Consider the following 26,835-nt stretch of genomic DNA (forward strand, 5'->3'; position numbering starts at 1 on the left):
CCTGGGTAACAAGAGCGAAACTCCGTCTCAAAAAAAAAAAAAAAAGAATATTTTGGTAACAGACCTGCATTCTGTACACAGCTGAAGGACTCTGTACACCTTCTTATAAAATTTAGTAATAGACCTCACTCTGACCTGCTCTCATAAAATGTAAGAACAGAGCTAAGGGATCACATGTATTCCACTATAAACCTGGGCCATTGTAGGTTGGATTAATCTTTAAGGAAATTTTGTAAAAATATCCTAAAGGAAAGAGAATTTTACAGTTCTGGAGCCTTTTAGGGGAAGTGCTAAGAACCTCCTCGGTTATTCTTTGTTCTAGGTCTGAACTGGTCGAGAGTAAGCACTCCATCTAGTTCCTCTTTGCCCTTCACAAAGACCTTGCTAATTTTAGAATCGGTAGAAAGGGGTTGCTGACACCTAGTTTCCAGAATTTTATGAAATTCATTTTATTGAGTCAGTTCAATGACTTACTGTAATTGAAAATAACCCCCCAGTTATCTAGTTCAGTTCATTTCCCTAATATATATTTTATTAGCAAATAATTTGTGACCTCCCAAGAGAATATATTTCCTAGCTTCATTGTTTTCTTACTAGATTTTAAATGAGTTCAAATGTATCGGATGCTTGAATGCTACTAATGTCATACCTCTTCTTAAACTTTCCCTTGTCAAAAGCTATTTAATTTGTTATTTACATCTCCCTCAACATTTTTCTTCCTCTTATTAGTTTTTGTCTTTTTCTTTGATCATTTCTCTTTTGCAGAAAAGGCCTACCTGGAATAGGATTCAGAGAGTACAGCCCAAGGAAAGAAGGTATTCACCCTCTTGGGACTGATACATGCCCTGGTTTCCTTCGCTGGAGGACTTTCCCTAACATGTATGTCAAATTCAACAGCTTACCCTGTCTGGACAGCCTTCAAGGAGGTCCCCTCTATGGTCTAAGAAGTGAAAGTTGACAAAATGCAGAAGTTGACTCTGACCATCACTACTCTAAGTCTTGGTCCTTTGAGCCAAGTAGTGACTCATTTGCAAATGACTAGGTGTGAACAGGCAAGTTATATGTTATTTTATCTATGTCAACAAGCACAATTACAACAGCTGCTATGACAAAGATGTAGTCTACACAACAAAGCTATTTTTGCAGTCTTCAGAGACTATGTTTTCTTAATCTAGCACCTTTGAAATCATACAACTGACTTTTCACAAAGGATATTTTCTAATTCCTGGTCTGGGTTACAATCACTCTTTATCATGAAGAACTGTGTATTTTGTGTAACTGCCTGCAACTGGAGGGGTAGGGGTGAGTTAAGCCTTTATCACTCCTTTGTGTCCTACCGAGTAGCAATTAGCCTCTTATTCCTTTTTCCTTCAAACAGAATTAAACAAAACAGAAAAGAGTGAGACAGGAAGAGGTTGGAGTCACACATGCAGGATGCTGCATTTACTTGCTAATTTACCTTTTAATCCAGCAAGCTCAGAAAGTGCTTTACCAAACCACAGACCCCTGAAGGCCCATTCCATCTCAATTAGTCCAGACACATTACTCACAGATGAGGACCCAGAAATTCAGAAAGGTGGGAAGGCTTCCACAAAATCCCAGAAATCAGGGAGAGTGAGGTTTAGCGCTTCGCTTCGTTCTCACATTCTTAGACAACAGTTCTCACATGGTATATTTCAGATTTATCCCACAACCCTAAACCACGTTGGTCCCAGGTTTTTTTTAAATGATGGCTTTTTATGTTATTGTTAAGGTTGGATTTATTCTCTTGATTATTGGTACTAATTATAAACACAGAAGAGTATAACAATCTAGTTAATAATTTTAAATTTTGTAAAAACCCTCAGTGGCTCGGATTTCCTTTGTTGATTTCTGGGAATAGTGCCACCCGTGACAACGGATTGGAATCACTTACATTTATACTTATTTTCAAAATCCAGATGTTTCACGGGCACATTTGAGATTTGTTACAACATATAAAGTGAAATTTGTGAATCCTCAGTGATAACCAGATTAATTGCCTTGCTCATGCAGTCAACACATATTTACTGAGCATACATTAACTCCTCACCACAGCTCACCTGCACTTAGGAGTACTCCCAATTGCACTGCAGAAACTGTAATAATGCCAGTCTTCCAACTGCCTTATCTCAACCAAGTTAACAGCACATTCTGCTAAACTTACTTTCCCACTATGATTCATCTGGAGAAAGGTGATTTTATGCTAACTTTCATTTTCTCCAGTGTGGGTGAAGAGAAAGAAAGCAAACTTTGTTTCATTGTAGAAAACTCACTGGTTTGACACCCATCAAGAAGTAATTATCCTTTTTATTTTCATAAATTAAATATCAGTTTCCTTATTCCTATTCCTTTTTTTTTTTTTGGACAGGGTCACACTCTGTAACCCTGGCTGGAGGTGCAGTGGGGCAATCTTGGATCACTGCAATCTACCTCAGCCTCCCAAGTAACTGGGATTACAGTCGTGCACCAACACACCTGGCTAATATTTTTTTTTTTGTATTTTCAGTAGAGACGGTGTTTCACCAGGTTGGCCAGGCTGGTCTCAAACTCCTGACCTCAAGTGATCTGCCCACCTCGGCCTCCCAAAGTGTTGGGATTACAGGTGTGAGACACTGTGCCCAGCCCCTTCTTCGTCTTTAATTTTCTAAAATATAAGCTACTGTTACCTAGAAATCCTGAATTGGGTGATGTGCACACTTTAATATTCTAATAGTTAACAATATTCCAAGACAGTTTCTTCATACTGTCCAGAATGTGATTATACATATTTGGATGTCTAATCTCCTGTTATGTAGAATCTTAGAGAGGTAAAGCAGGGTTTCAGCCTTGCAGAGCAGAGTTTAATCTTGCTAAGGCTGCTAGCAGTATAAAGAAAATTGGCTACCTGGGAATTTCCTCACTGCATAAAATTTAAAAATGCATCTTTTAAGAGGACGTCTTACTACAAAATTAAGGCAGTATTCTTATTTTGCATGGGATCAGTCTTGTTTGCAGTTTTGAATGACAAGTCCACAAACTGAAAGGTTTGGTTAATAAACCGTAAACTCCAACATCTCTTTATTAGCACTGAAAGAGTCAAGTGATCTCAATTACATGGAACAGAGAATTGAGGCAATTATCCAATCATTCAAGCCCAGGAAAAAAAAAAAATCTTTGGCTTGAATTATACAGAAAGTGCCCCAATTTCCTATTAAAACTTTAGAAGACCAACTCTGACAAAAGTCTTTCCTTTTAAAATGTCTTAAGGGTAAAGCTAACGGAGTCACCACCAGAGTATTGAGTTTTATATGTTGTTAGTAGTTTCCAGGTCACTTACTACATTTTTTTCCCCCAGGAAACGAATTCAGGAATTTCTTTGAACACTTAGCTCCAACGGAAAATTAGTCTAAGCTTCTTTTTTATTCCCAGGCATGCATTCTTTATCGGAATAGTAAGACACCTTTGGAACAGGGGCAGGTATTGTCTTTTGTTCAGATTAAGGGGTAAACAAAAGGCACCAAAGGAAGGTAGAGGATATTAACAATCTACAGCTCAAAATTCTTATATAGTTCAACAACTAAAATTCTAACGGTGGACTATGTTTTCTTGGGATTCTACACACAGGTGTCATGTGGACAGCAGTTGGAAAAAGAAAGAACAAAAAGAAGTTAAAAGTATGCTAGACAAAAAAAAAATGAGAAAATGACAGAGGAGCCAGAGCCAGGTGAAATGAAGAGGTAAAGCAAAAATCCTTCGAAGACAAAGACAATCAGCTTTCAATTCTGTAGTCTGTTAGATGAAAGGTAGGCCACTCCTGTGTCCTCAAAATGGTCATTTCAAGTACTAGAAGGTGCATTCTCCTGTTATTTTCCTAAGTTCAACCAGTTCTGAACCCTGCCCCCAACCTTCCCTGCAGTCCTAGCTCCAAGCCTGCAGCTTTGAAATGCAAAGCTTTGAAATGAATGGCATGCCTAGACAGAACACATCCTGAATCAGTCTATCGACTGGCATTGCCCGATGCTGTTTATGCTTGTATTTACCCAGGCTTCCACCCAGCCACATAAATTATAAATTCATCTATACACCCACTGGGGAATCCAATGCACACATGGCACGAAAGGGAGAATATGAAATACTTCCACGGGCAAACACGGGATTTAAATAAAGCTCTGGCTTACCTGGACATTAAAATGAATATGAAGATGTAACCCTTTCTGTAAAAACTTATTGCCTTAGACTCACTTTTTTTTTTAGGCCTAATACCACTTCAGGAAATTTTTTCAATGGCTACATTTAGGTATCTAATGTTATAATAGAGCTCTCATAGCATTTTTGCAAACTATTTTTGCAATGCTTAAAAAAAACAGATCAGGGGTCAGTAAACTTTCCATCAAGTCCCATAAAGTAAATATTTGAGGCTTTATGAGCCATGCAGTCTGTTACAAGTAGAAGGTGCTGCAGTTGTAGCAGAAAACAGTCACAAGAAAATATATAAACAAATATGTGGCCACGTTCCAATAGAACTTTACATAAGGACACGGAAATTTGAATTTCAGATAATTTTCACATCATGAAATCTTTTGATTTTTTTTCAACCATCGTTACCTTGTGGGCCAGATCTAGCCAGTTGTTTGAACCATAGTAGATGGTTCAAAGGTAAACCTTGTTGCTGTCACAGCAATAACCGAAGTGGTAGAGGGATCAGGGAAAGGCAGTGCAAGGAGAAAGGAGGCAATATTGTGACGTTGCATTAATCATGGTTTTTTTCTGTATCTTATGATGTTCTAATATCTTATAAATCTTGCTGGCAAGAAAGAGACTCCAAGACTAGTTAATTCTTGGAGACAGCAAAGGACTGGGCCCCCGAGCATACCCAACTATTGCCAAGAACATAGCCCCAACCTTCCCCTATGTCTAACTCTCACACACCAAGCCAATATAGAAATTGTCCTAACTCACCCCAGGTGCCAGGTACCCGCAAATGGAGACCACCCCTCCAGGCACAGACTCTGCTGGAATTACTCAGACTTGCCAATCTGAAACTGTTGGCTTTGCTCTGCCTTGCCTCCCTGCAGAAACCTGTCAAGCCTATGCTTTCTTGTTGCTCCTGCTTCTGCCCCCGACACCAGTGCTTCCCTGTGGCCTGGCATGGCATGGCATGTGCCCTTCCCTCTCAGGAAATTGAGTAATATAAAGCTTTCAGTGGCACTGACCTCTCTGTGTCACCACTCAGCTACCCCCATAAATTAAAATCTCAACAGGTATCATGAGACGGAAGTGCCTTCCTACTCTTAGTAGATCCCAGGACCAGCAGCATCAGCATCCCCTGGGCCCCATCTCAGACCGACAGAATCTGCATCTGCATGTAAAAAAGATCCCCGGGTTATTTGCAAGGATATTGAAGTTTGAGATGCTGTGGTGGTGGGATTTAAAGCTTAGGGTCTGGAATTAAAAGGTCCATTTCAAATATTTGTGCTTCTCATTAGCTATGTGGCGTTGCACAAGTAATTATTAATGTATACCCCTTTCCACCCCTAATAAGTAGAGATGAATCTATGCTAAACACTTAGAAAATGCCTGGCAAATGATACAATCATTCATTTTTAGAAAACAAATGCCCATGCACACACTGTTAAGGCAACTTCCTCAGATACATTCTTAGCCAGTTTCTTGAACTGATCTACTGTGATTATAGCCCATGCCCACCTCCAACAATTCCATCCATAAAAGAAAAGAAAGACGCCACAACTCCTGGCCGCAGAGTGTAAAATATATTGATGGTTGTAAAGGGACAACTTGGGGATATTTTAGGTCTGCTGACATGATGCACAGCATACATACATGCTCTAGTTTTTGGAGCCATGTCATTAAGTTTTCAAATACATCTGTTTTGAACATGGCATTTTGTTTTTTTCATTAGCACAAATTACTACTCTACAATTTCTCCTAGAGTAAATAAATATAATGGCTGTTTGCAGAGCGACTACAGACTTACTTAGATGTTTAACAAGGTGAACGATTTCACAATTAGATAACCACTGAGTTAACAGCAAGGTGTTTTTCATCTGTTTTGTTTACTGCTATAGTGGGGGATGGGTGGAAACTTTTCCAATTTCTTTGTTGACATCTTTAGTTACCAACACAGACTCCCAAAAGTAATGAAAAATAACAGTCGGTTAAAAAAAATTAATTGTTATTAAGCCATGGGTTTTCCCAAGATCCTTAAAGTCAACTCATTTAAATTTACAAGAGAAAAAGAATAGGCATCATGGAAAACTAAGGAACAAAAAGTTACTGAAAAATACATCTGTAGAACACAGTGGTCAGTTGTAAACAGCTCAGAAGGGCAAAAAAAAGAAAAAGAAAAGTCCATCTAGTGTGTTAAGCAGTCCAATGACAAACTCTGCTTTTTTTTCTTCCTAGTGGCTATTTTCCTACCACAGTGTTGAGCTTCATTATTATATTAAATAACTTATATGGGTAAAAAGGAGTTTGCTAACCAGCAGCCAACTCAAAACCTTGTAGGAGGAGGGAGGAGAAAAATTTACAACACAGCACACACTAAAGGGAAACAAAGTCCACGGTCAGCTTCCAACCAGTCTTATCCTCCTGGCAATACTGACTGAACTCAAGTTTGGAATCTAAACTGGGGGATGGGTGTTAGGGAGGGTTTGATCCCCTCCCTCCACGCCCTTCTTCATTTAAATTAACAAAAGAAACATGGGCTTCCTCAGAGCCAGCACTCAGCTGGGCAAGTCCCATTAGCAGCAAATGTTCAACCAAATTAAAAAAACACACACAAAAGAAAACCCCATCCAGGTGCAGAGCTGTGATTCACATGGAAATTCCAGGAGATGAATCATGTGCAGAGCCGGGATTTTTAGAGGATTCTTTCTCAAGTGTCTTCACTGAACATTTCAGTCTCACAAAATCGGAGTCTATCTGGAAGTAAGTTCTCCATCTGGTCTTGAGCGAGCTTGCTTGCTTTGCTGACCTGGGCGCTCCAATAACTGAGGGTTCTTCGTTAAGTGTTCGTAGTACTAGATACCAGAAAACAAAGGCCAGCCCTTCAGTGATCTGCAGGAAGCAGCAGCAGCAGCAGCAGGCAGGCAGCTCCCACGTGTTAAACTCTGCCTAAGAGGCTCGACCTGAGTAATAAAAACAACACAGCCTAAGACAGAATGTACCAGACTACTTGAACTAGGATGAAAATGCCTTGTGTGATACCAATTTTATCTCTTGTGTTTTAAGTTTGATTTTACAAAGGCAAACCAGGAAGAAAAAAAAAATTCAAAAAAAGTCCTATTGGCTCTCTGGGAAAACTGCTAGTCACTTAAAACAAACATTTATTAAGGGAGATGGCAAAAGGTTTAACAGATAAATCTATATCTTGAGTAGGTTTATATTATAACAAAAACAAGAAAAAAGCAAAGATCATTAATGATAAAGAGCTTTTAGGTATGGGTTATCACAGATGGGTTTACTTGGTAGATATAAGCATTTTCACAAAACATTCCATGAACATTGGGAGAGTTTAATAAGTGACAGTAAGGGTGTCTGCCATCAGAGGTGTATTTGTCATTGCTATTGATCAATCTACGTGTCTGCAATGAATGCCTCTAGGTCCAACAAGGAAAACATCTATGTAAATTACTGCCTTCAAAGCTAATGTATAAACGTTTTCAGGTTAAGTACAGTGATTCCAGAATACAGCCAGCCCTCTCTATCTGTGGGTTTTGCACCTGTGGATTCAATCAGCTGCAAATCAAAAATATTTGTAACAAAATCAAGTGTCTGTACTGAATATTTATAGACTTTTTTCCTGTCATTATTCCCCAAGTAATACAGTATAACAACTACGTATATAGTATTTACATTACATTAGATATTATAAGTAACTAGAGTTGATTTATGGTACAACAACAATTTACATAGCATTTACATTATATTAGGTATTATAAGCAATCTAGAGATGATTTAAAATATAAGGGAGGATGTGTATGGTTATATTTAAGTATTATCTATTTATTTGTTATTTTGAATTTACCCTAACAGGTCATGTTGTATTGACTCAGTAAGATTGATGGCCATAAGAAAAGAATGTTTCTTAAAACAACAGCAACAAAAAGTTCCATTTTATTATACCAGGGACTTGAGCATCCTCAGATTTTGGTATCTGCAGAAGGTCCTGGAACCAATCCCCCATGAATACTAAAGGGGTGATTATGCTTCATCTTAGTACCCACTTAACATATGTATCTTGTAAATTATAATAGGCTGTTTGGTTTTGTTTTAACTTCTTTGTGGTTGCTATGCCTTGGCCAACACCTGCAATAACCCAGTACCATTCAATGACATTACAGGAGCATGGGCTGGAGAGCAAGACACTGTGTCCAGAGCTGGGGCAAACATTAGGGGAAAGACCTGTGCTTGCCCTCAAGGGGCTTACACATCAATCGGGAAAAGAACCACAAACACTACACAAACCACATAGCTGGTAACGAGAGAGGAAGATTGCCTCCTGACTGTATGAGTTCTGGAGAAATTCTTTCTAAGGAAAAAACAGGCCAGGGATGGGGGAGGCATTGGAGCTGGGCCATGAGAACAAACAGGATATGGAAAAGGCAGAGTGTGTGGCTTCAGCACCAACACAGCTGGGAACTATTCTTCAAGACTCCTTAAAAAACAATTTTAACATGGAAACTGTGTTTTATACCAAAGAATATAACTTTCATTTCAACCAACTGATACGGGAGTGCTGGGGGGGAAGAGCACAGTCCCTTTAAATAATATGGAATGAGGGAAGGAAGTGCTGGGTAGAGAAAGGCGGGTCCCTGGCTAGGGCTCCACCCCCAAGGACCTAGGTGAGGACAGGCATTTCCTGCTCAAATGTTGCATTTCCCGCCCAAATGTTGCATTTCCCAAGACCACCCTGGACAACCACACCCCCATCCTGGGCCTGTAAAAACCTGAGACCCTAGCAGGCAGACACACAAGTAGCTGGATGTCGTGAGGAACACATTGGCAGCAGAAGATGCAAGCAGCTGGTCGTGGAGAAGACATTGAGGAGAGCATATATTATGTTAACAGTACAGATGTGGGAAGATATTATATAATTCAATCTTTAGCTTTTATGAACCTTTCCAATCTAATCACTAGTTAATAGTAATGTCATAAAATAACAGGAACTAGAAAATAATTTTGTAGGTAGGTATGGATTAATTTAAAATGTCTGGAGACCACAGGTAATGCAGATACCAGGTATCATTTATGTGTAGCCAATCTGTCTGCTTACCAATTTTTAAAAAAATCTACAAGAAAAGCAACAAAAGCTAAGTTATACCCAGGGGCCCCACAAAACTTAATGTTTTAAAAAATATATAAAGGATTAAAAAGGAGACATATGGAAGGCAAAATATATCAAAAAAGGATAACTAAAATGAGTAATTTTCAAGTCTTTTATAGAGCAAGATATGCATTCTGAGTTCAGTTCATGTTTTGCACATGAATAATATGAAATAGCACAATTAAATATTTTAATACAAACACAAAGTAATACAAAATTTTAATTGAAATGTGCCACTGCTAGGCACAAAATTATGTGTTTTATTCATATATATCTAATTAGGCATCAGCCTGTACATGTAGGAATATATTATATGCATAAGCCCAACAAACCCATCACATTACCATGGCTCAAGGCATTGGCCAAACCTTCTTTATGTTTACCTGGGGATACAAGAAACATCTTCAATCCTTTACCAATCACCATGATGTCCTAAGGATAAGAATTCCAATGCCTTTATACCTTATCCCTCATCATGGGAAGGTACAAAGAAGGCCTAAGCTTTCCTTTGAAACAAACCCAACCACACAAAACCAAGTATATCTCAGATATCCTGGTTTGTAAAATCTAGCCTAATATCAAGTATAATGAAGGGTCTCAAATGATTCTTGGACCATAAAAGGAAGAGAAAAATGTGCTTGCAAACCCTAGTACAAAAAGGTATACATTCCGAGTTTCTCATTAAAAATATGGTAACAATTTTGATTGTATTATACTATTTCTTGGGCTGCTTTTTGCCTATTAAAGTATCTCAAATGCTTAAAATACAAATCTAATCCTATTCTAGTTTTGTTCAAAAATACTCATAGAATAGCAGAAGTTGTAAATCTGAAAAATCTCTAGATTATGTTTAAAGTCCCAACTCTCTCAGAGGGGACTGAGATCTACCTGGAAGGTGGCAAACCCAACTATATAAAGCCTACCAGTGCTTCTTTTGTTCTTAATCTCAGGTCAAAAAAAATTTATGTTTGAATAACTATTCGGAAATAAAGTCTGAACTTCTGATACTTTAGACAAAGAAAATTAGTTAATGCATTTTATTTTACCATACTATGGTTCAGTTCCTCATTCTATTAAATAATGGGAGAGCAAAAGAACAGTCACTATACATCTGCCAGTATAAAAAAAGAAAGGCAATAAAGCAGAATGACGGCAGTGAGAATTCTGAGCCACAGAGATTTGGTGCACAAGAGATGAAGTACAGAGGACTTGGAACAGATGACAGCAGCTTCCCATATAACGCATGTGGCTTTCTTCAAGTAAAGCCAATTTCCTTCAGACTTAGGCAGCAATGAGAAGAATGAGACCCACCTTAAAGACTTCCATCTGTCTTTTTCTATATGATTTTCAGGTCCTTCACTTTCATAAGAAGCCAAGTAGAGAGCTACAATCAACCAAAAGAAAGTGCATTAACATTAAAGCCTTCTCCTGACATATTATCTACCACCATCCATCCATTGTTCAACTTGAGCCAAACCCCATAGCAAAATACTCTTCAAAATATCAAATCATGACCAAGAAGCTTCAACACAGAATGTCACTTTGCCTCTGATGGACCATCTCAATGAAATCCCAAGGGCTTTTAGGCCAAAAAGGCACTTAATTACCTAAGAATGTATGAGGCAAAAAAAGCTTATAAAATGCAAGTCATATGACACTATCATACACTCAGACTTATGTTCTTCACAAAGACAGGGGTGGGAGTTGTTTCCTGGTAGCCTGAGTTGTTTTGTTCTTTTGTTTTTGTATTTTAAACCCTTTACTGGGTAAAAAGCCAGGTTCTCTAGGCCAATTTTCTATCATTCTAATATTTTCCTTCCTATTTAAAGCAGAAAGATTCTTCATTTAAAAATTCAAAAGTTTGTTATTAATCCTCTTTACACAGAGATTAATAACAATCAAATCCCCTCTGGCATAGGTGATATTAATTCAAAATGTCCTCCTGGCTGGGTGTGATGGCATAATCTCAACACTTTGAGAGGCTAAGTTGGGCAAATCGCACTAGCCCAGTAGTTGGAGACCAGCCTGGGCAACATGGTGAAACCCTGTCTCTACAAGAAATTAAAAAAAAAAAAAAAAAAAGGAAGGCCAGGCACAGTGGCTCACACCTGTGATCCCAGCACTTTGGGAGGCCGAGGCAAACAGATTACCTGAGGTCAGGAGTTGGAGACCAGTCTGACCAACATGGAGAAACCCCATCTCTACTAAAAGTACAAAATTAGCTGGGCATGGTGACATGCACCTGTAATCCCAGCTACTCGGGAGGCTGAGGCAGGAGAATCACTTGAACCCGGGGGTGTGGAGGTTGCAGTGAGCTGAGATTGCACCACTGCACTCCAAGCCTGGGCAACAAGGGCAAAACTCCATCTCAAAAAAAAAAAAAATCAACTGAGCATGGTGGTGCATGCCTGTACTCCCAGCTATCTGGAAGCCTAAAGTGGGAGGACTACTTGAGCCCAGGAGGCTTAGGCTGCAGCGAGCTATGACTGTGCCACTGTATTCCAGCCTGGGTGACAGAGCGAGTTGCTGTCTCAAAAAAAAAAAAAAAAAAGTTCTTCAGTCGTTATTGTAAATACTATCAATCTACTATGAGAAATTGTTAATAGGTGCTATTAATTTCTATAATATTAGGATACATAACAAATCAAAATCTCTATTTTATGAGCAGACTTCTGATGATTTTTTTCTGTATCTATTCAATCACTTTTTCTGCTTCAACTCCCTAATGTTTTAACAGGTCAAAATATTCCAGTACTTTTTTCAACAGCAGGGTATAGCAATTTACTATCTTCGGTTTTTTTTTTTTTTTCTTCAAATTACACTGACTATCAACATAACATAAAATACCTTTTGTCTATTCAAGTAAGCCCAAACAAGAAAAAAAAATTCTTTGATAACCCCATTTGTGCCCATAACTTTGTAGATGTGGTATTATAAAGAATGCTTAAACACAGAAACATACTATTCATAGATGAATATTAAGTGCAAATATTTTAGGGACATATCAAACATTTTCTGTGAAACAGAAAACTCTTAACATAGAACAGATCAGAGGACAGGCCTCATTAATTTATGAGTAACCAAGCATTTCTATACTAATTTCCTAAATAAAGGATCTGGGGATGTTAGTGGTAGCTCCCATTGAATGGCCTCACCATCTTCACTGAAGACTGGTACTGTGAGTAGATACTGCAAGATCTTCCGGTCCCTCTCAAATGGACACTCCACTTGTTTCCATGTCATAAATTCACTCACTTGTTTGGCCAGTTCCCAAAATTTCTGGAAGGTAATTTTAAAAAAGAATATAAAGGTGATCATAAAAAAAAATTATGAACTTGGGAGAGGCAATTTCATTTGAAATGATTCCTTTTTTTTTTCGTAAAGAGACAGTGTTTCATTCTGTCACCAAAGCTGGAATACAGTGGTGCAATCATAGCTCACTGCAACCTCAAACTCCTGGGCTCAAGCAATCCTCCAGCCTCAGCCTCTCAAGTAGCAGGGACTACAGGTGCAAACCACCACAACTAGCTAATATTTCAATTTTTTGTAGAGATAGGGTCTCACTGTTACCCAGGCTGGTTTCAAACTCCTGGCCTCAAGCACTGGTATACAGGGTGAGCCATTGCAGCCAGTTCCTTTCTGGTATTTAATCTTCTGAATTATATGGTTTTCTTAATTTAATAAAACTATATTTGTGAGGTATAAATATTTACTCAAATTCCCCCAAATAGTAATAATCATCATCATAATGGTGCAGCTGCTCTCTTCTACTTGCTATTGTTAATTTCTTGCAAAATAATATAGAAAGAGATAATTTTTACTGAAACTGCAGAACTGGCTTTGGCTGCCTGGCCTGGAATGCAGTGTTGGAAAAGCTGCCCCCATCCTTGTGCTCAAATTTTTGTATCCTACTTTATCACACTCACCTCAAAATTGACATGGCCATTGGGAAGGCGGTTGGCACAACCCTCATTGAGGAAATAAATATCTTTGATTAAGAGACTGAAGAATGGTATCACAATCTAGAGGAAACAAAAGATACTGGTTTGTCTGGGCAAACAAATATTTAGCCTCACATAAAAGAATACATGAGATAAATGAACAACATTAACTTCTGATTATATGAAAGGCCACAAATAATTAAGGTTCAGTGTTTTGTTTCTTACGCAACTGCAGTTTCTTCCCTTACATTATTTTGCTTACAATACAACTGCTATTTATAACCAAAGGACAGCAAGGACAAGTATTCATTGGGAAGTGAATAGGTTAGTACTTTTATTACAATTTTTCCTAATTTTTCTTAATGCAGTAGTATGCAATAAAATCTGAAAACTCTAGCTATTATAAAAGAAAAAAATACCTAAAAGAACTCTGGCCTTCATTTAGCAACCCCTCAGCAAAATGTTACTGGAATATCTATCACTGCAGGCATCAATTTTTATTTTTTTAGAGACAAGGTCTTGCTCTGTCACCCTGGCTGGAGTGCGTTGGTGCAGTCATTCCTCACTGCAGCCTTGAACTCTTGAGCTCAAGTGATTCTCTAGTCTCAGCCTAAGCAGCTGGGACTACAGACACGTACCACCACACCCAGCTAATTTTTTAAAATTTTCTGTAGAGATAAGAGTCTCATTATGTTGCCCAGGCTAGTCTTGACTCCTGGGGTCAAGCAATCCTCTTGTCTCACCTCCCAAAGTGCCCAGATTACAGGCATGAGTCACCAAGCCCAGCCATGTACTAATATTTTAAGATGCATGACCCATGTCCCTGCTAGAAGCTGTACTACTTATTATTACATGTCTACATTTAAGATAAACTTTTTTTTAAATGGACTTTTTATTTATTCTTGAAGACATTCCTCAAGATAATGTGAGAGCTCAAGGTTTTAGAATAGTTGCTACAAACTTTTCTACTGTAAACCTGTCCTGTGTATGACAGAACAAGTTAGCACCTGTTCTCATGGGAAATCACCTAAGAAGTACCTTGCACAATATGTTTTGAGACAAATGTGCCCCAGGTGAAGGAGGAAATATGAATGTATAAATTAAAATTAATGGTTGTTTAAAAACAATAAACCTTTAAAAATACTTTCCCATCTGAATTCTTTGGTTTGATGAGATGGCATTTAATTAATTAACCTAAAGCAATAATCTCTCAGTAAGTACCCCAAATCATACTAAACCCACAAGAAACAGAGATAAAGGCTCACATACAGTAATTTCAATTTTCTCTCAAATTTCAACATATTTTTGAAGACTCTAAATTTCCTACAATGTAGAAATGCACTAAACACTGATTGTGCGCCTATCTTGTTTCCCCAAGGTCAGTTCTTTGAAGTTTCCTAAGCTTATGACTCAGGTGGTACTTCTATATAAAGTGAACAGGAAAACATACTTTTAAGTATCTATTCCCTTCTAAGGAAAAATTCAGATTTTCCCCAAAGTCATTTAAAAAACAAGTTTTGATTACTTTCGTTTCATTGATTTCTGAAAATAACCAAAATGCATCTTCAGTTTCGACATCTCACTTAAATATACTTTTAATCATTTATTATCTTTGAAAGTCTCTAAAGCCACATTAGTAAAGATCTCATTACCTTTCCTTCTAATATGATTGTCTATTTTCCATTATGTTAGAACTAAACAGCATAGTAACAATAATAAAAGTACAACTGAACCTTGCCTCCGTGAAAGACTATTTGTGAATGGGAATGCTAGACTTTGGATGCTGCCAGACAACAGTAAAAAAATTTGCTTCAGAATTTACTGGTGGTATAAGCTAGGAGCTGGCAAACTGTGGCCCTCAGGCCTCTGTTTTATGACCTAGGAGCTACACATTTTACATTTGTAAGTAGTTAAAAAGTCTAAAAAGTATTTCAAGATGCATAAAAATTATATGAAATTCAAATGACAGTGGTCATAGAGCTTTACTGGAAGACAGCCATACTCATTCATCTCCATACTATCTATGTCTGCCTCCGTGCTACTGTATCCAAGGTGAATATGCACTTGGAGGATAAGGGTACATCATCATAAGACAGCCCCAGGGAAATAAGAAAATTATAATCAAGATGTAATATCTGTATATTGTAGCAGCTTTTAAACAAGAACTTTATTTCTGTGTTCCATTCTTTGGTGCTGAGCTGTGAGATCATGTGGTGTTTCTTATTGATATTTAAACTTCTCATAAATTCACACCATGTTCCTATAGCTGGATTATAAATTCTAGGTGGCAGAGGCTATACCTAACATGACTTTTGCATTCAGGGGTGCCTGCAAGATGCTCCACTATTGACTGTCTCAATCACTCGTTCATTGAAATAGAAATAACACTAATCTTACTTAGTTATAACTTTTAAAATATTGTGTTTACTGTTCTGTTCCTTATGCCCGTATGCAAGAAAGAAGTATCACAAGTTTCAACTTCTCATTTATTCATGGATAACTGCCTTTAGATCTGTAGTCCCTATACAAATCTAATATGGTGAAAAATCAGATTTTAAGGACTTCAGATTTCCATGAGCTAAGTGAATGTACACATTATTAGTAGGAGAAAACAAAAGTTTATTTTCCTGAAGATCTTGTCGATGATGTTTTTAGTGGGAGAACTCCTCAAGTAATAATATTTTTGAATTTCCTTTCAAAATATTCTTAATTCAGAAACCCAGCTACTATACCATAAGGGTTTACCAGTTCCAAACCTATAAATGAATGCTGATAAACAGGACCAAGTAAGTTCACAGGAGCAGAACTGGAATGGCAAGAGGACTGAAAGCCATGTAATCATATGAGGAATGGTTAAAAATCTGGAGACACGAGTACCCACAAAAAAAACCCCAGCTATTTAAAGAACATTTAAGGGCTGCTGTGTGGAAGACACATTTGATTTGTTCTATATTAGGTACCCAGAGATATGCCACTTTGACCACACAACTTGAGATTTAAAAGAATACCAAAGATTCTATTAGCCAGCAACCCTGTAAAATAGTAAATTACTTTGGAATAAAGTAAGTCCTCCCTTAGCTTGAAAGAGAAAAAAGAATCTCAATTTTCTTGAATAAAAGATGGATTTAACTAGAAATGCTTTCATTCTTAGTCTTTGAGACTAACTGTAAAAAGAGATGGCTTTTGTTTAAATAGCTGTGATTTTTTTTTTTTTAATTTTACTTTAAGTTCTGGGATACACGTACAGAACGTGCAGGTTTGTTACATAGGTATACATGTGTCATGGTGGTTTGCTGCACCTATCAAACCGTCATCTAGGTTTTAAACCCCATATGCATTAGGTATTTATCCAAATGCTCTCCCTCCCCTTTCCCCCAGCCTCCTACTGGCCCCAGTTATGTGCTGTTCCCCTCCCTGGGTCCATGTGTTCTCGTTGTTCAACTCCCACTTATAAGCGAGAACATGTGGTGTTTGGTTTTCCGTTCCTGTGCTAGTTTGCTGAGGATGATGACTTCTAGCTTCATCCATGTTCCCGCAAAGGACATGATCTCATTCCATTTTATGGCTGCATAGTGTTCCATGGTATGTATGTACCACATTTTCTTTATCCAGTCTATCATTGATGGGCATTTTGGCTGGTTCCATGTCTTTGCTATTGTAAATACTGCTGCAATAAACATATATGGGCATGTGTCTTTATAGCAGAATGATTTATATTCCTTTGGGTAGATACTCAGTAATGAGATTGCTGGGTCAAATAGTATTTCTAAATCTAGATCGTTGAGGAACAGCCACACTGCCTTCCACAATTACGTAAATTATGTTGAACTTATTTATATTCCCACCAATAGTGTAAAAGTATTCCTATTTCTCCACAGCCTCACCAGCATCTATTGTTTCTTGACTTTTAATAATCGAATGGTTGTGATTTCATTTGTTTTATCAACTACAGAGGAAAGTTTATATGTTCATATAGAATATGTTTAAAACAAAACTAATCTAAAGCAGATACAATTTATTAAATGATGTAAAGGGTAAATACTTGGGACTTTTTCTAGAAAAAAAAAAAAAAACTTCAATTCCACAACTGAGAGATCTTAGAGGGATTGCACTTCAGAATTTCTTTGGCCAATGTTGCAGCTCCCCACTCACAGATATGATTCCACAGCCTCCTCACTAAGGCAGAGCCCACCAAGCCCTCACTGAAGCCCATGCAGAGAGAGCCTTGCCTGCCCTGCATCACAGAGAAGGGGAATGAGGCCACGTACAGCCCCTTCAGTGGACTTACTCATCAGTGTGCTGCAATCCTCCCACATGTGCTCATTGTCTGAAGCTTTAAAGACCTCTTATTAGATTTTTTTCTCAATCTAATCACAAAAGTACTGGGATTGGGCAAGTAAAACTTAAAAGCTGGCAAACGCTATAAGGCTACAGTAAGACATATCACCTCTGCTTCATACCCTCTCTGATCCTGTAAGTTTCTTTATTTAAAGAAAAAAAGTTAAAGTATTTACAATATCCCTCAAACATTATTAGAACCGCTATTTCAGATCTGATAGAAAACCACACTAGCATTTACTGAAGGTGGGGTTTTGTGTTTATTTTTCTTTTAGATCATTGAGGTTGAAGCTTTTTCAGGGGAAGTGATTAGGAAGCCGGGCAATGTTTTTTACCTCGTTTTCTTTTATTTGTGGAAGATATAGTTTAAGTTAAAAGATGGATGGAATCTAAACCAAAAATAACCTCCATCAAGCAACCTTCATTAACCCAGTTACCATAACCAAGTATTCACTTCTCAAATAACATGACTGCCAAATGTTGAAACAGCTTATCCTTCCTTTGTAAGGAAATTTGACAACAAAATGTGCCAAGAAACGACCCTCAGAATCAAGAACATGGTAGATGCAAGATGGTATTAACTTGTTTAACAGTAGGATAGAGTGAGAAAGGACCATTAATTTCTCAGACATTACCCCTGTACTTTTTCTGCTACCCCATAATCCAATTAGTAACTGCACGCCTAATGCTATAGCAACTAACCTACTTTCTGAAAATAAATGACTTAACCATGGGAGGTAAGCTAATTCTTATAAGAGAAAAGGTTACATTAAGTCAGCTACCTTGCAGAGCTTAAATGTCTATTTTCCATTAAACTAAATTACTCTCTAATGCTATTAGTCATCTTAACATATGACTTAATGTATTGCTTGAAACACAATTAAGAGGCACTACAGAGTAATTATTTAAGTAATGTAATAATAACACAGCAATATCCACTCTAACAAACTTTCTGGTAGCATTCTCCTTCTCTGTGTGGCAAGTATTATCATATCTAGAGTATACATGTCTCTCTCTTAAATCTCAACAAGTAAAAAAATTTCCTTCAGTGTAGTTCACACAGCATTTTAGCATAAAACACAGCAACTCTACCATAAGAAAGACACTACCTTAAGTGCATACCTTCTCTCTGCTACTATGAGCAGTTAAAGACCTTTGGGCTGCTCCACGAAGAGCTGTTCGATAATTATAGAAATTGCTTGAAGGGTCCATCTGATGCTATAGATAAAAGAGAGAAGAATATTAACTTATTTATTTATTGTAAACTACTGTATCACACATTTAGCTATACATAAAATTCAAAATAAGTTAGGAAACTCAGTGGGAATATGATTTATCCTTCTCATACACACAAATGCAAATGACACACATTACACAAGTGTTTTCTTTCCTGAGTTTTGGTGTAATTATGCAAGCTGATGTCAGCTTCATTAATGTTAAACCTAAACCACATTCTTTTTAGGCTAATTGTTGAGCTTAGACGTAATACAAATAAGAGTCAAATGCCAGCATCAGAAACATTTCCTGGTTGCATCTGAAGGTCAATGGGCCCATTGATGGTTAGCCATGTATAGTGACCCAACCCTCTGTAGTGACAAATCATACACAAAAAATAGAAGCACACAGGTTTGTAAGAAGGAAAATAAATGTCTTAGGTAGTATGAATAGATCATATATAATATATATAATGATAATTTCCAATTTGGGAGAAAATTTGGGAAAGAACACTTCCACATTATCTCCAAAGCTAGTGATTCAAAGCACTGACACACCAAAGTAGTGCTGAGATGAATGTGATTCAAATACATAAACTCTTGTACACAATTTTGTTTCTTTTTTTTGAGACAGGGTCTCACTTTGTCACCTAGGCTGTAGTGCAGTGGTGTGATCTTGGCTCACCGCAGCTTCCACCTTCCAGGCTCAAGTAATCCTCCTGCCTCAGCCCTGCAAGTAGCTGGACTACAGGCATGTGCCACCACGCCTGACTAATTTTTTTGTATTTTTCATAGAGATGGGGTTTTGCCATGTTGCCCAGGCTGGTCTTGAACTCCTGAGTTCAGGTGATCCTCCTGCCTCAGTCTCCCAAAGTGCTAGGATTACAGGTGTAAGCCACTGCACCTGGCCCAAAATTCTTACTATCCTTAGAATTATAAGGGAAGGGCTTTTTTTTCACAGGTCAGCTAAATTTGCTGAAAGGATGATGAATAAATGTTACTACAGGGATAGGGAACTCTTGAAGATAATGAAGCTAATAGGCTCACAGTGAAGTAAAACTCTCAACTGCTCAGGACCAAAATTCCATTCTGGCATTTAAGGTGATGTGACTGACAGGTCACTATTTCCCCAGTCAATTAACCTTCAGAATGGACATCTCTACCTATAAAACAACTAGTACAAAACCTGATTTATTTTCCTCTCCAATTCTACCCACTTTCCTTTCCCTGGGTCTGTCAGGATAGATGGGCTTTTTCCTCTGTTGTAGTGTCTGATGGAGAGACAAGACACATAAAAAAATCCCACTTTCCAAGTGCAAAGTGTTACTTACAGAAAAACATCAGCTTTACATACCTCAAGAATGTCAAATTTTGCAGTCTTCACTTTGGCCCAAGTTTTTTTTAGTCGAGAAACTGGGCTCATATTCATACCAGCTTCCCATTTGAAATGGAGGGGGAGAAAAAAGGAAAATTGAAAGAGAGAAATAAGAAAAACCATAAACATATACTTCTAAAAAGCATTCATTACTAAGTGAGAATTCTAAAATTAGTAAATAACAAACTCCAATTTTATAACTTTTTTTTTTTTGCAAATTCTCCCTGAGTTGAGAAACAGCATAAATGCTATCATTTACTCTGTACAGAGGTGAGCAGACTTTCTCTATAAAGGGAAAGACAGTAAGCATTTTAGGCTTTGCAGTCCATATGGTCTGTCATCACTACAAGACACTATCACTGTGGTGTAAAAACAGCCACAATCCAGTTATGTAGATAACTACATAAACAAATGGTTATGGTTGTGTTCCGATGAAACTTTATTTATGTGCACTGAAATCTGAATTAATCTTACAGTCACGTTAGAAATATTAATACTATTCTTTTAATTTTTTTTGATCATTTAAAAAGATAAAAACCATTCTTAGCTCACTGACCATAAAGAAATCAGTGGTGGGCCATATTTGACCCACAGGTTGTAGTTTGCTGACCCTTGACCTAGAAACTAATGTGTCAACCATGCTTTGCACATATTATCTCATATATCCCCTCAACATTCCTACAAGAATATGCTAAAGTTCCAGGGAGTAAGAAATTTTCCCAAGGATATCCAGTTAACAGGTAACAGAGATGGAAGCTCACACAGAGCTAACACCATAATTCACACTCACTCCAACACACCATGCTGCTTCTCCTGAATGATACTTTATGTACTATAACTATTCAGAAAAATATTACAGGGGCTGTTGTACAGAAAAGGAATCCACACTAGCCTAAATGAGTACATATACTAATTCTATGCCACCCAACATTCATATTTTAAGGACCAGAATTGGGAGATTTCTTCCTAACTGAGGTACAATTTACATACAAAAAAATATACAGATCTTAAACACATAATTGGATGAATTTTGACTAATGTCTAAGATCATGTATCACTACTCCAATTAAGATATAGTAGCACATTTCATCATCCCAGAAAGCTCATTCAGACCCTCTTCTGGTCAAGCTCCACACCTCTCCACCACCACAGAAATCAGTAGCTGCCTAAAACCACCAAATCTTTTTGCCTGTCCTAGAACTTCGGATCAATGAAATCATACTGTACCTACTCTTGTGTCTGGCTTATTTTGCACAACATGATTCTGAAATTCATCCATGTTACTTATATGTATCAATTGTTCATTTTTATTGCTGAACAGTATTTCATTATATTAATATGCCACAATTTATTTAGCCATTCATTTGTAAATGGGCATTTGGATTGTTTCCAATTTTGGGCAATTATGAAAGCTCAGTTCTGTTACAAATCTTCCTGTGGACATGTGTTTGCATTTTTGTGGAGTAAATAGGTGTGTGCAATATCTGCATTACAGGGTAGAAATGCTTAACCTTGTAAGAAACCACCAAACAGTTTTCCAAAGTAGTAGTACCATTTTATACTCCTGCCAGTAATGTGTAATAAAAGCCCCACTTGTTCCACATCTTTAACACTACTTGATGTAACCAGTTTATAAAATTTCCTTCATTCTAGCGTGTGAAATGATGTTAATACTTTGCTTTAATTTGTATTTCTCTGATGACTAATGATGTGGAACCCCATTTCAGATACTCATTAGCCATTATTTACAGTATTTTCTTGCATGGCATATCTGTTTCAGTCTTTTGCCCTTTTTTTCAATGGGTTATTTGTCTTTTTATTGATTTGCAGGATTCTTTGTAGATTCTGGATACAAGTTATTTGTCAGCTCTATGTATTACAAGTATTTTCTCCGATGCTATGGCTTGCCTTGACATTTTCTTACTAGTATAAGAGGGAAATTAAGTAATCTATTAATCTAGACTGTGGGCCTTTCAGTCCCTGATTCAGATAATCTTTCTACTTGCTATTTTCATGAAGCTAGTCAGATAAATAATGAGAAAATGAGCTGAGACTTGGCCAGTATTTTTATGGGGGGAGAGAAAAGGAAAATGATATATATATAAAAATGGAAAACTAAATTGGTAGAAGGGAGAATTTATTAGGTCAAGATTCTTGAATTAAATTTGGTAGACTCTCTAGCTTCAAATTGATCCTCCAAAAAGACCTCAACTCCCTTCTTTTTTTAGACTGACTCTCACTCTGTCGCCAGGCTGGAGTGCAGTGGCACAATCTTGGCTCACTGCAACCTCCGATCCCCTGGTTCAAGCGATTCTCCTGCCTCAGCCTCCTGAGTAGCTGGAATTACAGGTACGTACCACCATGCCCAGCTAATTTTTGTATTTTTAGTAGAGACAGGGTTTCACCATGTTGGTCAGGATAAAGTGATCTGCCTGCCTCGGCCTCCCAAAGTGCTGGGATTACAGGCATGAGCCACCACACCCATTCTATTCTTGTATTCCGATGTATACTGGGCACCTACAATTTGTAAGATGGCCATATAATTGATCATACTAACTAGGACACTTTTTAATGAAAGAGCTATTATCAAAAGCTATTATCAATAATTATGTTAAGACAACACGTATAAATTGGGACAACCAAGACATATTGTTACAACACATCTTGTATTTACAGAATGAAAGGAAAGAAACTTGGCCTCTGATTTAAAACCTCCATGACATAGAGGAGTGAGTTTGTATACTAGAGTATAAGGTCTGTGGGTGATAAGTACTAGAAGCCTGAACAGTTAGAAAACGTGCCAGTTTCTTAGCCCACCCCCTTGTCCAAGAAATCAGATAATTTTGTCTTGGATCATTATTTCTATAATACTTGATATGCAAGCTGCCCAAATACTTTTTAAAACTATTTGTTTAGACAAATATCTTACCTATAAGCCTTTGCAGATGATGAATATTTAGCTGATGTTAAGTTAACTTAAAACATTCCAATAATTCTTGCATACTTAATAAAGATTATACAAATACTTTCACCCCCTTGACTATTTAAAGCATTTTGGACATTCTGAAATAACTCAGGATTAAATACTACAGTCTGTATTAACAAAACCATATTATTTCCAAATTTTCCATGGGTCATTTTACAGGATCTGTAAAGATAAAGGACATGTATCCTCCACAAAATACTCACAGATTATTGCCATCAAGGAATTGAAGTTGCCAATGTTAAAACACTCCCGAGCTACATCAATGAAATACTCAATCATTCTTGCTCGGTGCTTTTTCTTAACGGGCTATACAGAAAAAGACAATAGAGGGAGTTACCCAGTACGAAGGCCCAACAGTTCTAAAGTAAGTATGAAAATATAATACTAAGAGCTAGGAGACAGAAAACTCATTTCCTCACCATACAGATTTCTGTAGCAACCAAGTAGCTGAGGCGGTTAAACCATTCCACGTAAGCTTCTAAGTTTCGTGTTTTCTTCCGTTCACTGTAGCAACTCTTTAGAGAAAACCAAGTAAACAGATGAGTTAGAGAAAAAAGGAATGTATTAGGCTCTCATTTTGTAAAATACAAACCTTTATTCTCAGTTTATAGATTAGGAAAGCTTTTTAGAACAAGAAAAAGAGAAAGACAACCACTAGCATTCTTTAATATCCTTACAGAAATATTGAAGTCATTTAGGATAGTCCAGTGAAACACCTGAGGTCTAGAAATGTACTCTGATGCATTTATAGAGGTGTCCTTACCTCCCTTCCCAAGAAACTAAGTTAGTCTGGATTGTGTCTTCAGAAACACAAAATCCAGAGGAAGAGTTCTGGCTGCATTCCAAAACAATCTTGACCCAGTTAATAGAGTGCAAATACCAACTGCTATTAACACAGCAAAAAGTGGCTAAGAGTACTGAGCAGAAAACTTTCCCTTAAAATTAAGCATAGGACAAAATTTTAGAACACGATGTCGCAACAAACTAAATATCTTCCAAGTACATAAACAGAAGTCTATACCATTATGGTCTTTAGTAGGGTGAGTAACACATTGTTCAAAGGCAAAAAAGTTAATCTCAACTTGAAGTTCAAGGGCAGCTTGAAGAGGCTAATTACAGCCCTCTTTCCTTTCTTCCAAAAGAAACAAACAAAAAGTCCACTAGATTCTACTGCAAAACAAATTCTTCACTTCCTGTATTAGCAGAAACTATTCTAAGGCTGGAAAACAGCTGTTGCCCCTATTCCCAGAAGGGGGCTTTCATCCGCGGGTGTTGTAGTCTTTGCCTAACAATTCAAAATACTTCCAGGTCACCGGGAGAAAAACATTCTCATATGCATACATTGATTTGACAGTCCATGCCCAGCATTATTTTCTTTAATAGTGGGCTGCCCCTAGGCAATAAACCTCTCACGAGAGATTCACCTTAAAACAAGAGGCAAAGCAGTCAAGCCCCTTGCTCAGCAAGCTGAATGTGCATCCTGTCTTTCCTGCACCTGCTATTGTTGAATCATGGGCAGAACCTTCTCTCTTATTTTCTTTCTGACTTCATCTGCTAAAACCATTATGCTTTCATCTCCTACTTTAATCACCACAAATGCCTGCATCTACTTGCTGTAAAGGTCTTATTAAATTTCCCAATAAGGAGGAAGAAGAGGCTACACGTCAGTGATGGGGCAATGTTATAAAGGAGCTTGGAGATCTCATTCAAGAAAACTGTAATGTATCAGACATGGCTGATGGGAAAAATAAATAAATAAATAAACTTTCTGATTTTGAAATCTACAACAGAATATAGTTCTAACTTCTGTCCCTTATACCCACTATCACAGACTGAGAAATTCCATTTCTGGTTTCAGGGCTGACCTTTGGGTAGACTGATTACCTTGTCATTATCCAAAGGGTCCTTCTGCACGAATGCCTGAACAAATTCTTCTGGCCCAATATAATTGAGCCTCTCCTGAAACACAAATGCAGCATGTCAACAGTATTAAAGAAAATGAAAAGGACTGTCAACTCCCTCTATGACTTTTGGCACCTTTCCCCATTTTTTAATGAAGATTATAAAATAAGCCTTTAACCCTAAATACTTTCATCACCTTCAAGATCTGAGCAGAGGCAATTTTCTGCTTGGGTCAATGTTCCACAAAATAGTGAAAGACTGAGTGGGTTTTGGAAAAACTGATTAGGGGCAGAAGGTTAAGAAGATCAATAAACTCTTTGCTCTTCAGCCTTCTTCAGTATTTATTTACAAGTGAATTCCCAGAATATCAGAAACCTTCATATTCAAATCCATAAACAAAGTATGTTTCGGCTATCTCAAATGATTTCCCATTTGGATTTTTCCGACCTCCCCTGTGACATTACTGCCGACAAGTACATTGTCTGGTTGCCAAAGCAAAGCACATTTGTGGTTGTAAAGGGCAAGCATGATAACAGCCTTACCAGCTCTATATGAGTCAGCTGCTGGGCCAATGTGTAAGGGTCGTTGCATATGGTAATGATATCCCTTTGTATGGATTGTGGCTTGGTCTTGAGAACTGTGAGCCGATCTGTGGATGTGGAGCTGATTTTTGCCAGGACTTCTTCGTACTGGCTAAGTGTAGCCAGTTTGCGGATCAGACACTGCATCATCTGCTGGACATTCTTTCTGTACGTCTGCTAGGGAATAAGCAAATAATTACATCTGTGCTCTGCATGTCTGGTTTTGCCACTACGCAAACTCAGAGACTATGTCCTCAGATGATTGTACCTGGACACTGGAGAATAAATTTGGTTAAGGGCAGTTGCAGGAAGATTCAGCTGGCTCTAACAGTTTAAGACACGTGCATAAGGCATCTTTTCAAACCTGTAAGGTTTATTTCTTCTTTGGGGTTGCCACTGAGAGTACAATTCAGGTTGGGCCAAGAAAACACTACAGTGACAATGTAGATTACCTCTTGAGGGAATCCAGTATGACGAGTGCTGACTATAACTAAATATCCTCTGTTCCAGCAAAGAAATACACCTACCAGTTTACTTCTGGTGGGTTGGAATACATACATTGATCACAAGTCAATGCATCCTTTTCCTAACACTTTTTCTTTAGGGCCACCGTCTTGATTTCTCTAGTCCTATCATCCCCAATCTCATCAGTCTGGCTACCTAAGAGAAACACACCATTACTTCCCACTCACCCTTCAAACTAGCTTCTTGACTTACACATAAACCATAGATGACCATGAGGAAGAGGCAGATATTCACTTTTGGCATTTGACCTCTACTTGGCTCATATTCATTTCTTTTGCATTCATGACCATTAATGTTCACAACCAAACTCTTCCACATGGCAATTCTCCCTGTAACACTATTCTCAGGGGCCACCTTGTTTACTACTTCATAATGCTATAGCCACATGCTTAAGAGAAACTGGTTTAAGAAAGCATTGCAAGTAATTTAGATAACTGTCGATCTCCTGGTTCTTAAAACATTTGTTAAATCAAGAAATGACATCACAGTCCATCAATCCCAGGGCACAGTTATCATGATATAAGTTGCAGAGTCCATTGAGTCTTCCTTTTCTAGCCAAAAATTGCCAAAACAATATTCTTCTAGGTAAATGATAATGCCTGTATCAGAAAAAGGCACACAGGCTGA

General features: G+C 37.7%; 1 protein-coding gene across 7 annotated transcripts in view; it reads right to left on the bottom strand.

The window, feature by feature from the left end:
* Positions 1–5,749: 5,749 nt before the first annotated feature.
* The window catches only part of RASGEF1B (RasGEF domain family member 1B), a 605,535-nt gene continuing 584,449 nt past the window's right edge, over positions 5,750–26,835 (bottom strand). For 5 of the 7 annotated variants that reach the window (XM_012447000.3, XM_021669633.2, XM_012447002.3 and 2 more), the window contains 10 exons: positions 25,645–25,860; positions 25,085–25,159; positions 23,620–23,715; positions 23,404–23,506; positions 20,194–20,273; positions 18,748–18,843; positions 13,273–13,368; positions 12,502–12,625; positions 10,658–10,730; positions 5,750–7,148 (listed from right to left, as the gene is read on the bottom strand). In XM_012447000.3, coding sequence (XP_012302423.2) covers positions 7,124–7,148; positions 10,658–10,730; positions 12,502–12,625; positions 13,273–13,368; positions 18,748–18,843; positions 20,194–20,273; positions 23,404–23,506; positions 23,620–23,715; positions 25,085–25,159; positions 25,645–25,860 — 984 coding nt within the window. In that variant the 3' untranslated portion in view covers positions 5,750–7,123. The remainder of the gene's footprint in view (positions 7,149–10,657; positions 10,731–12,501; positions 12,626–13,272; positions 13,369–18,747; positions 18,844–20,193; positions 20,274–23,403; positions 23,507–23,619; positions 23,716–25,084; positions 25,160–25,644; positions 25,861–26,835) is intronic. The other 2 variants (XM_012447001.3, XM_012447006.3) reach the window with 1 other exon arrangement.

The sequence above is a fragment of the Aotus nancymaae genome, unplaced genomic scaffold (assembly GCF_030222135.1).
Source record: "Aotus nancymaae isolate 86718 unplaced genomic scaffold, 86718_ANA_hifiasm-v0.15.2.pri h1tg000006l, whole genome shotgun sequence".
NCBI classification, from domain to species: Eukaryota; Metazoa; Chordata; class Mammalia; order Primates; family Aotidae; genus Aotus; species Aotus nancymaae.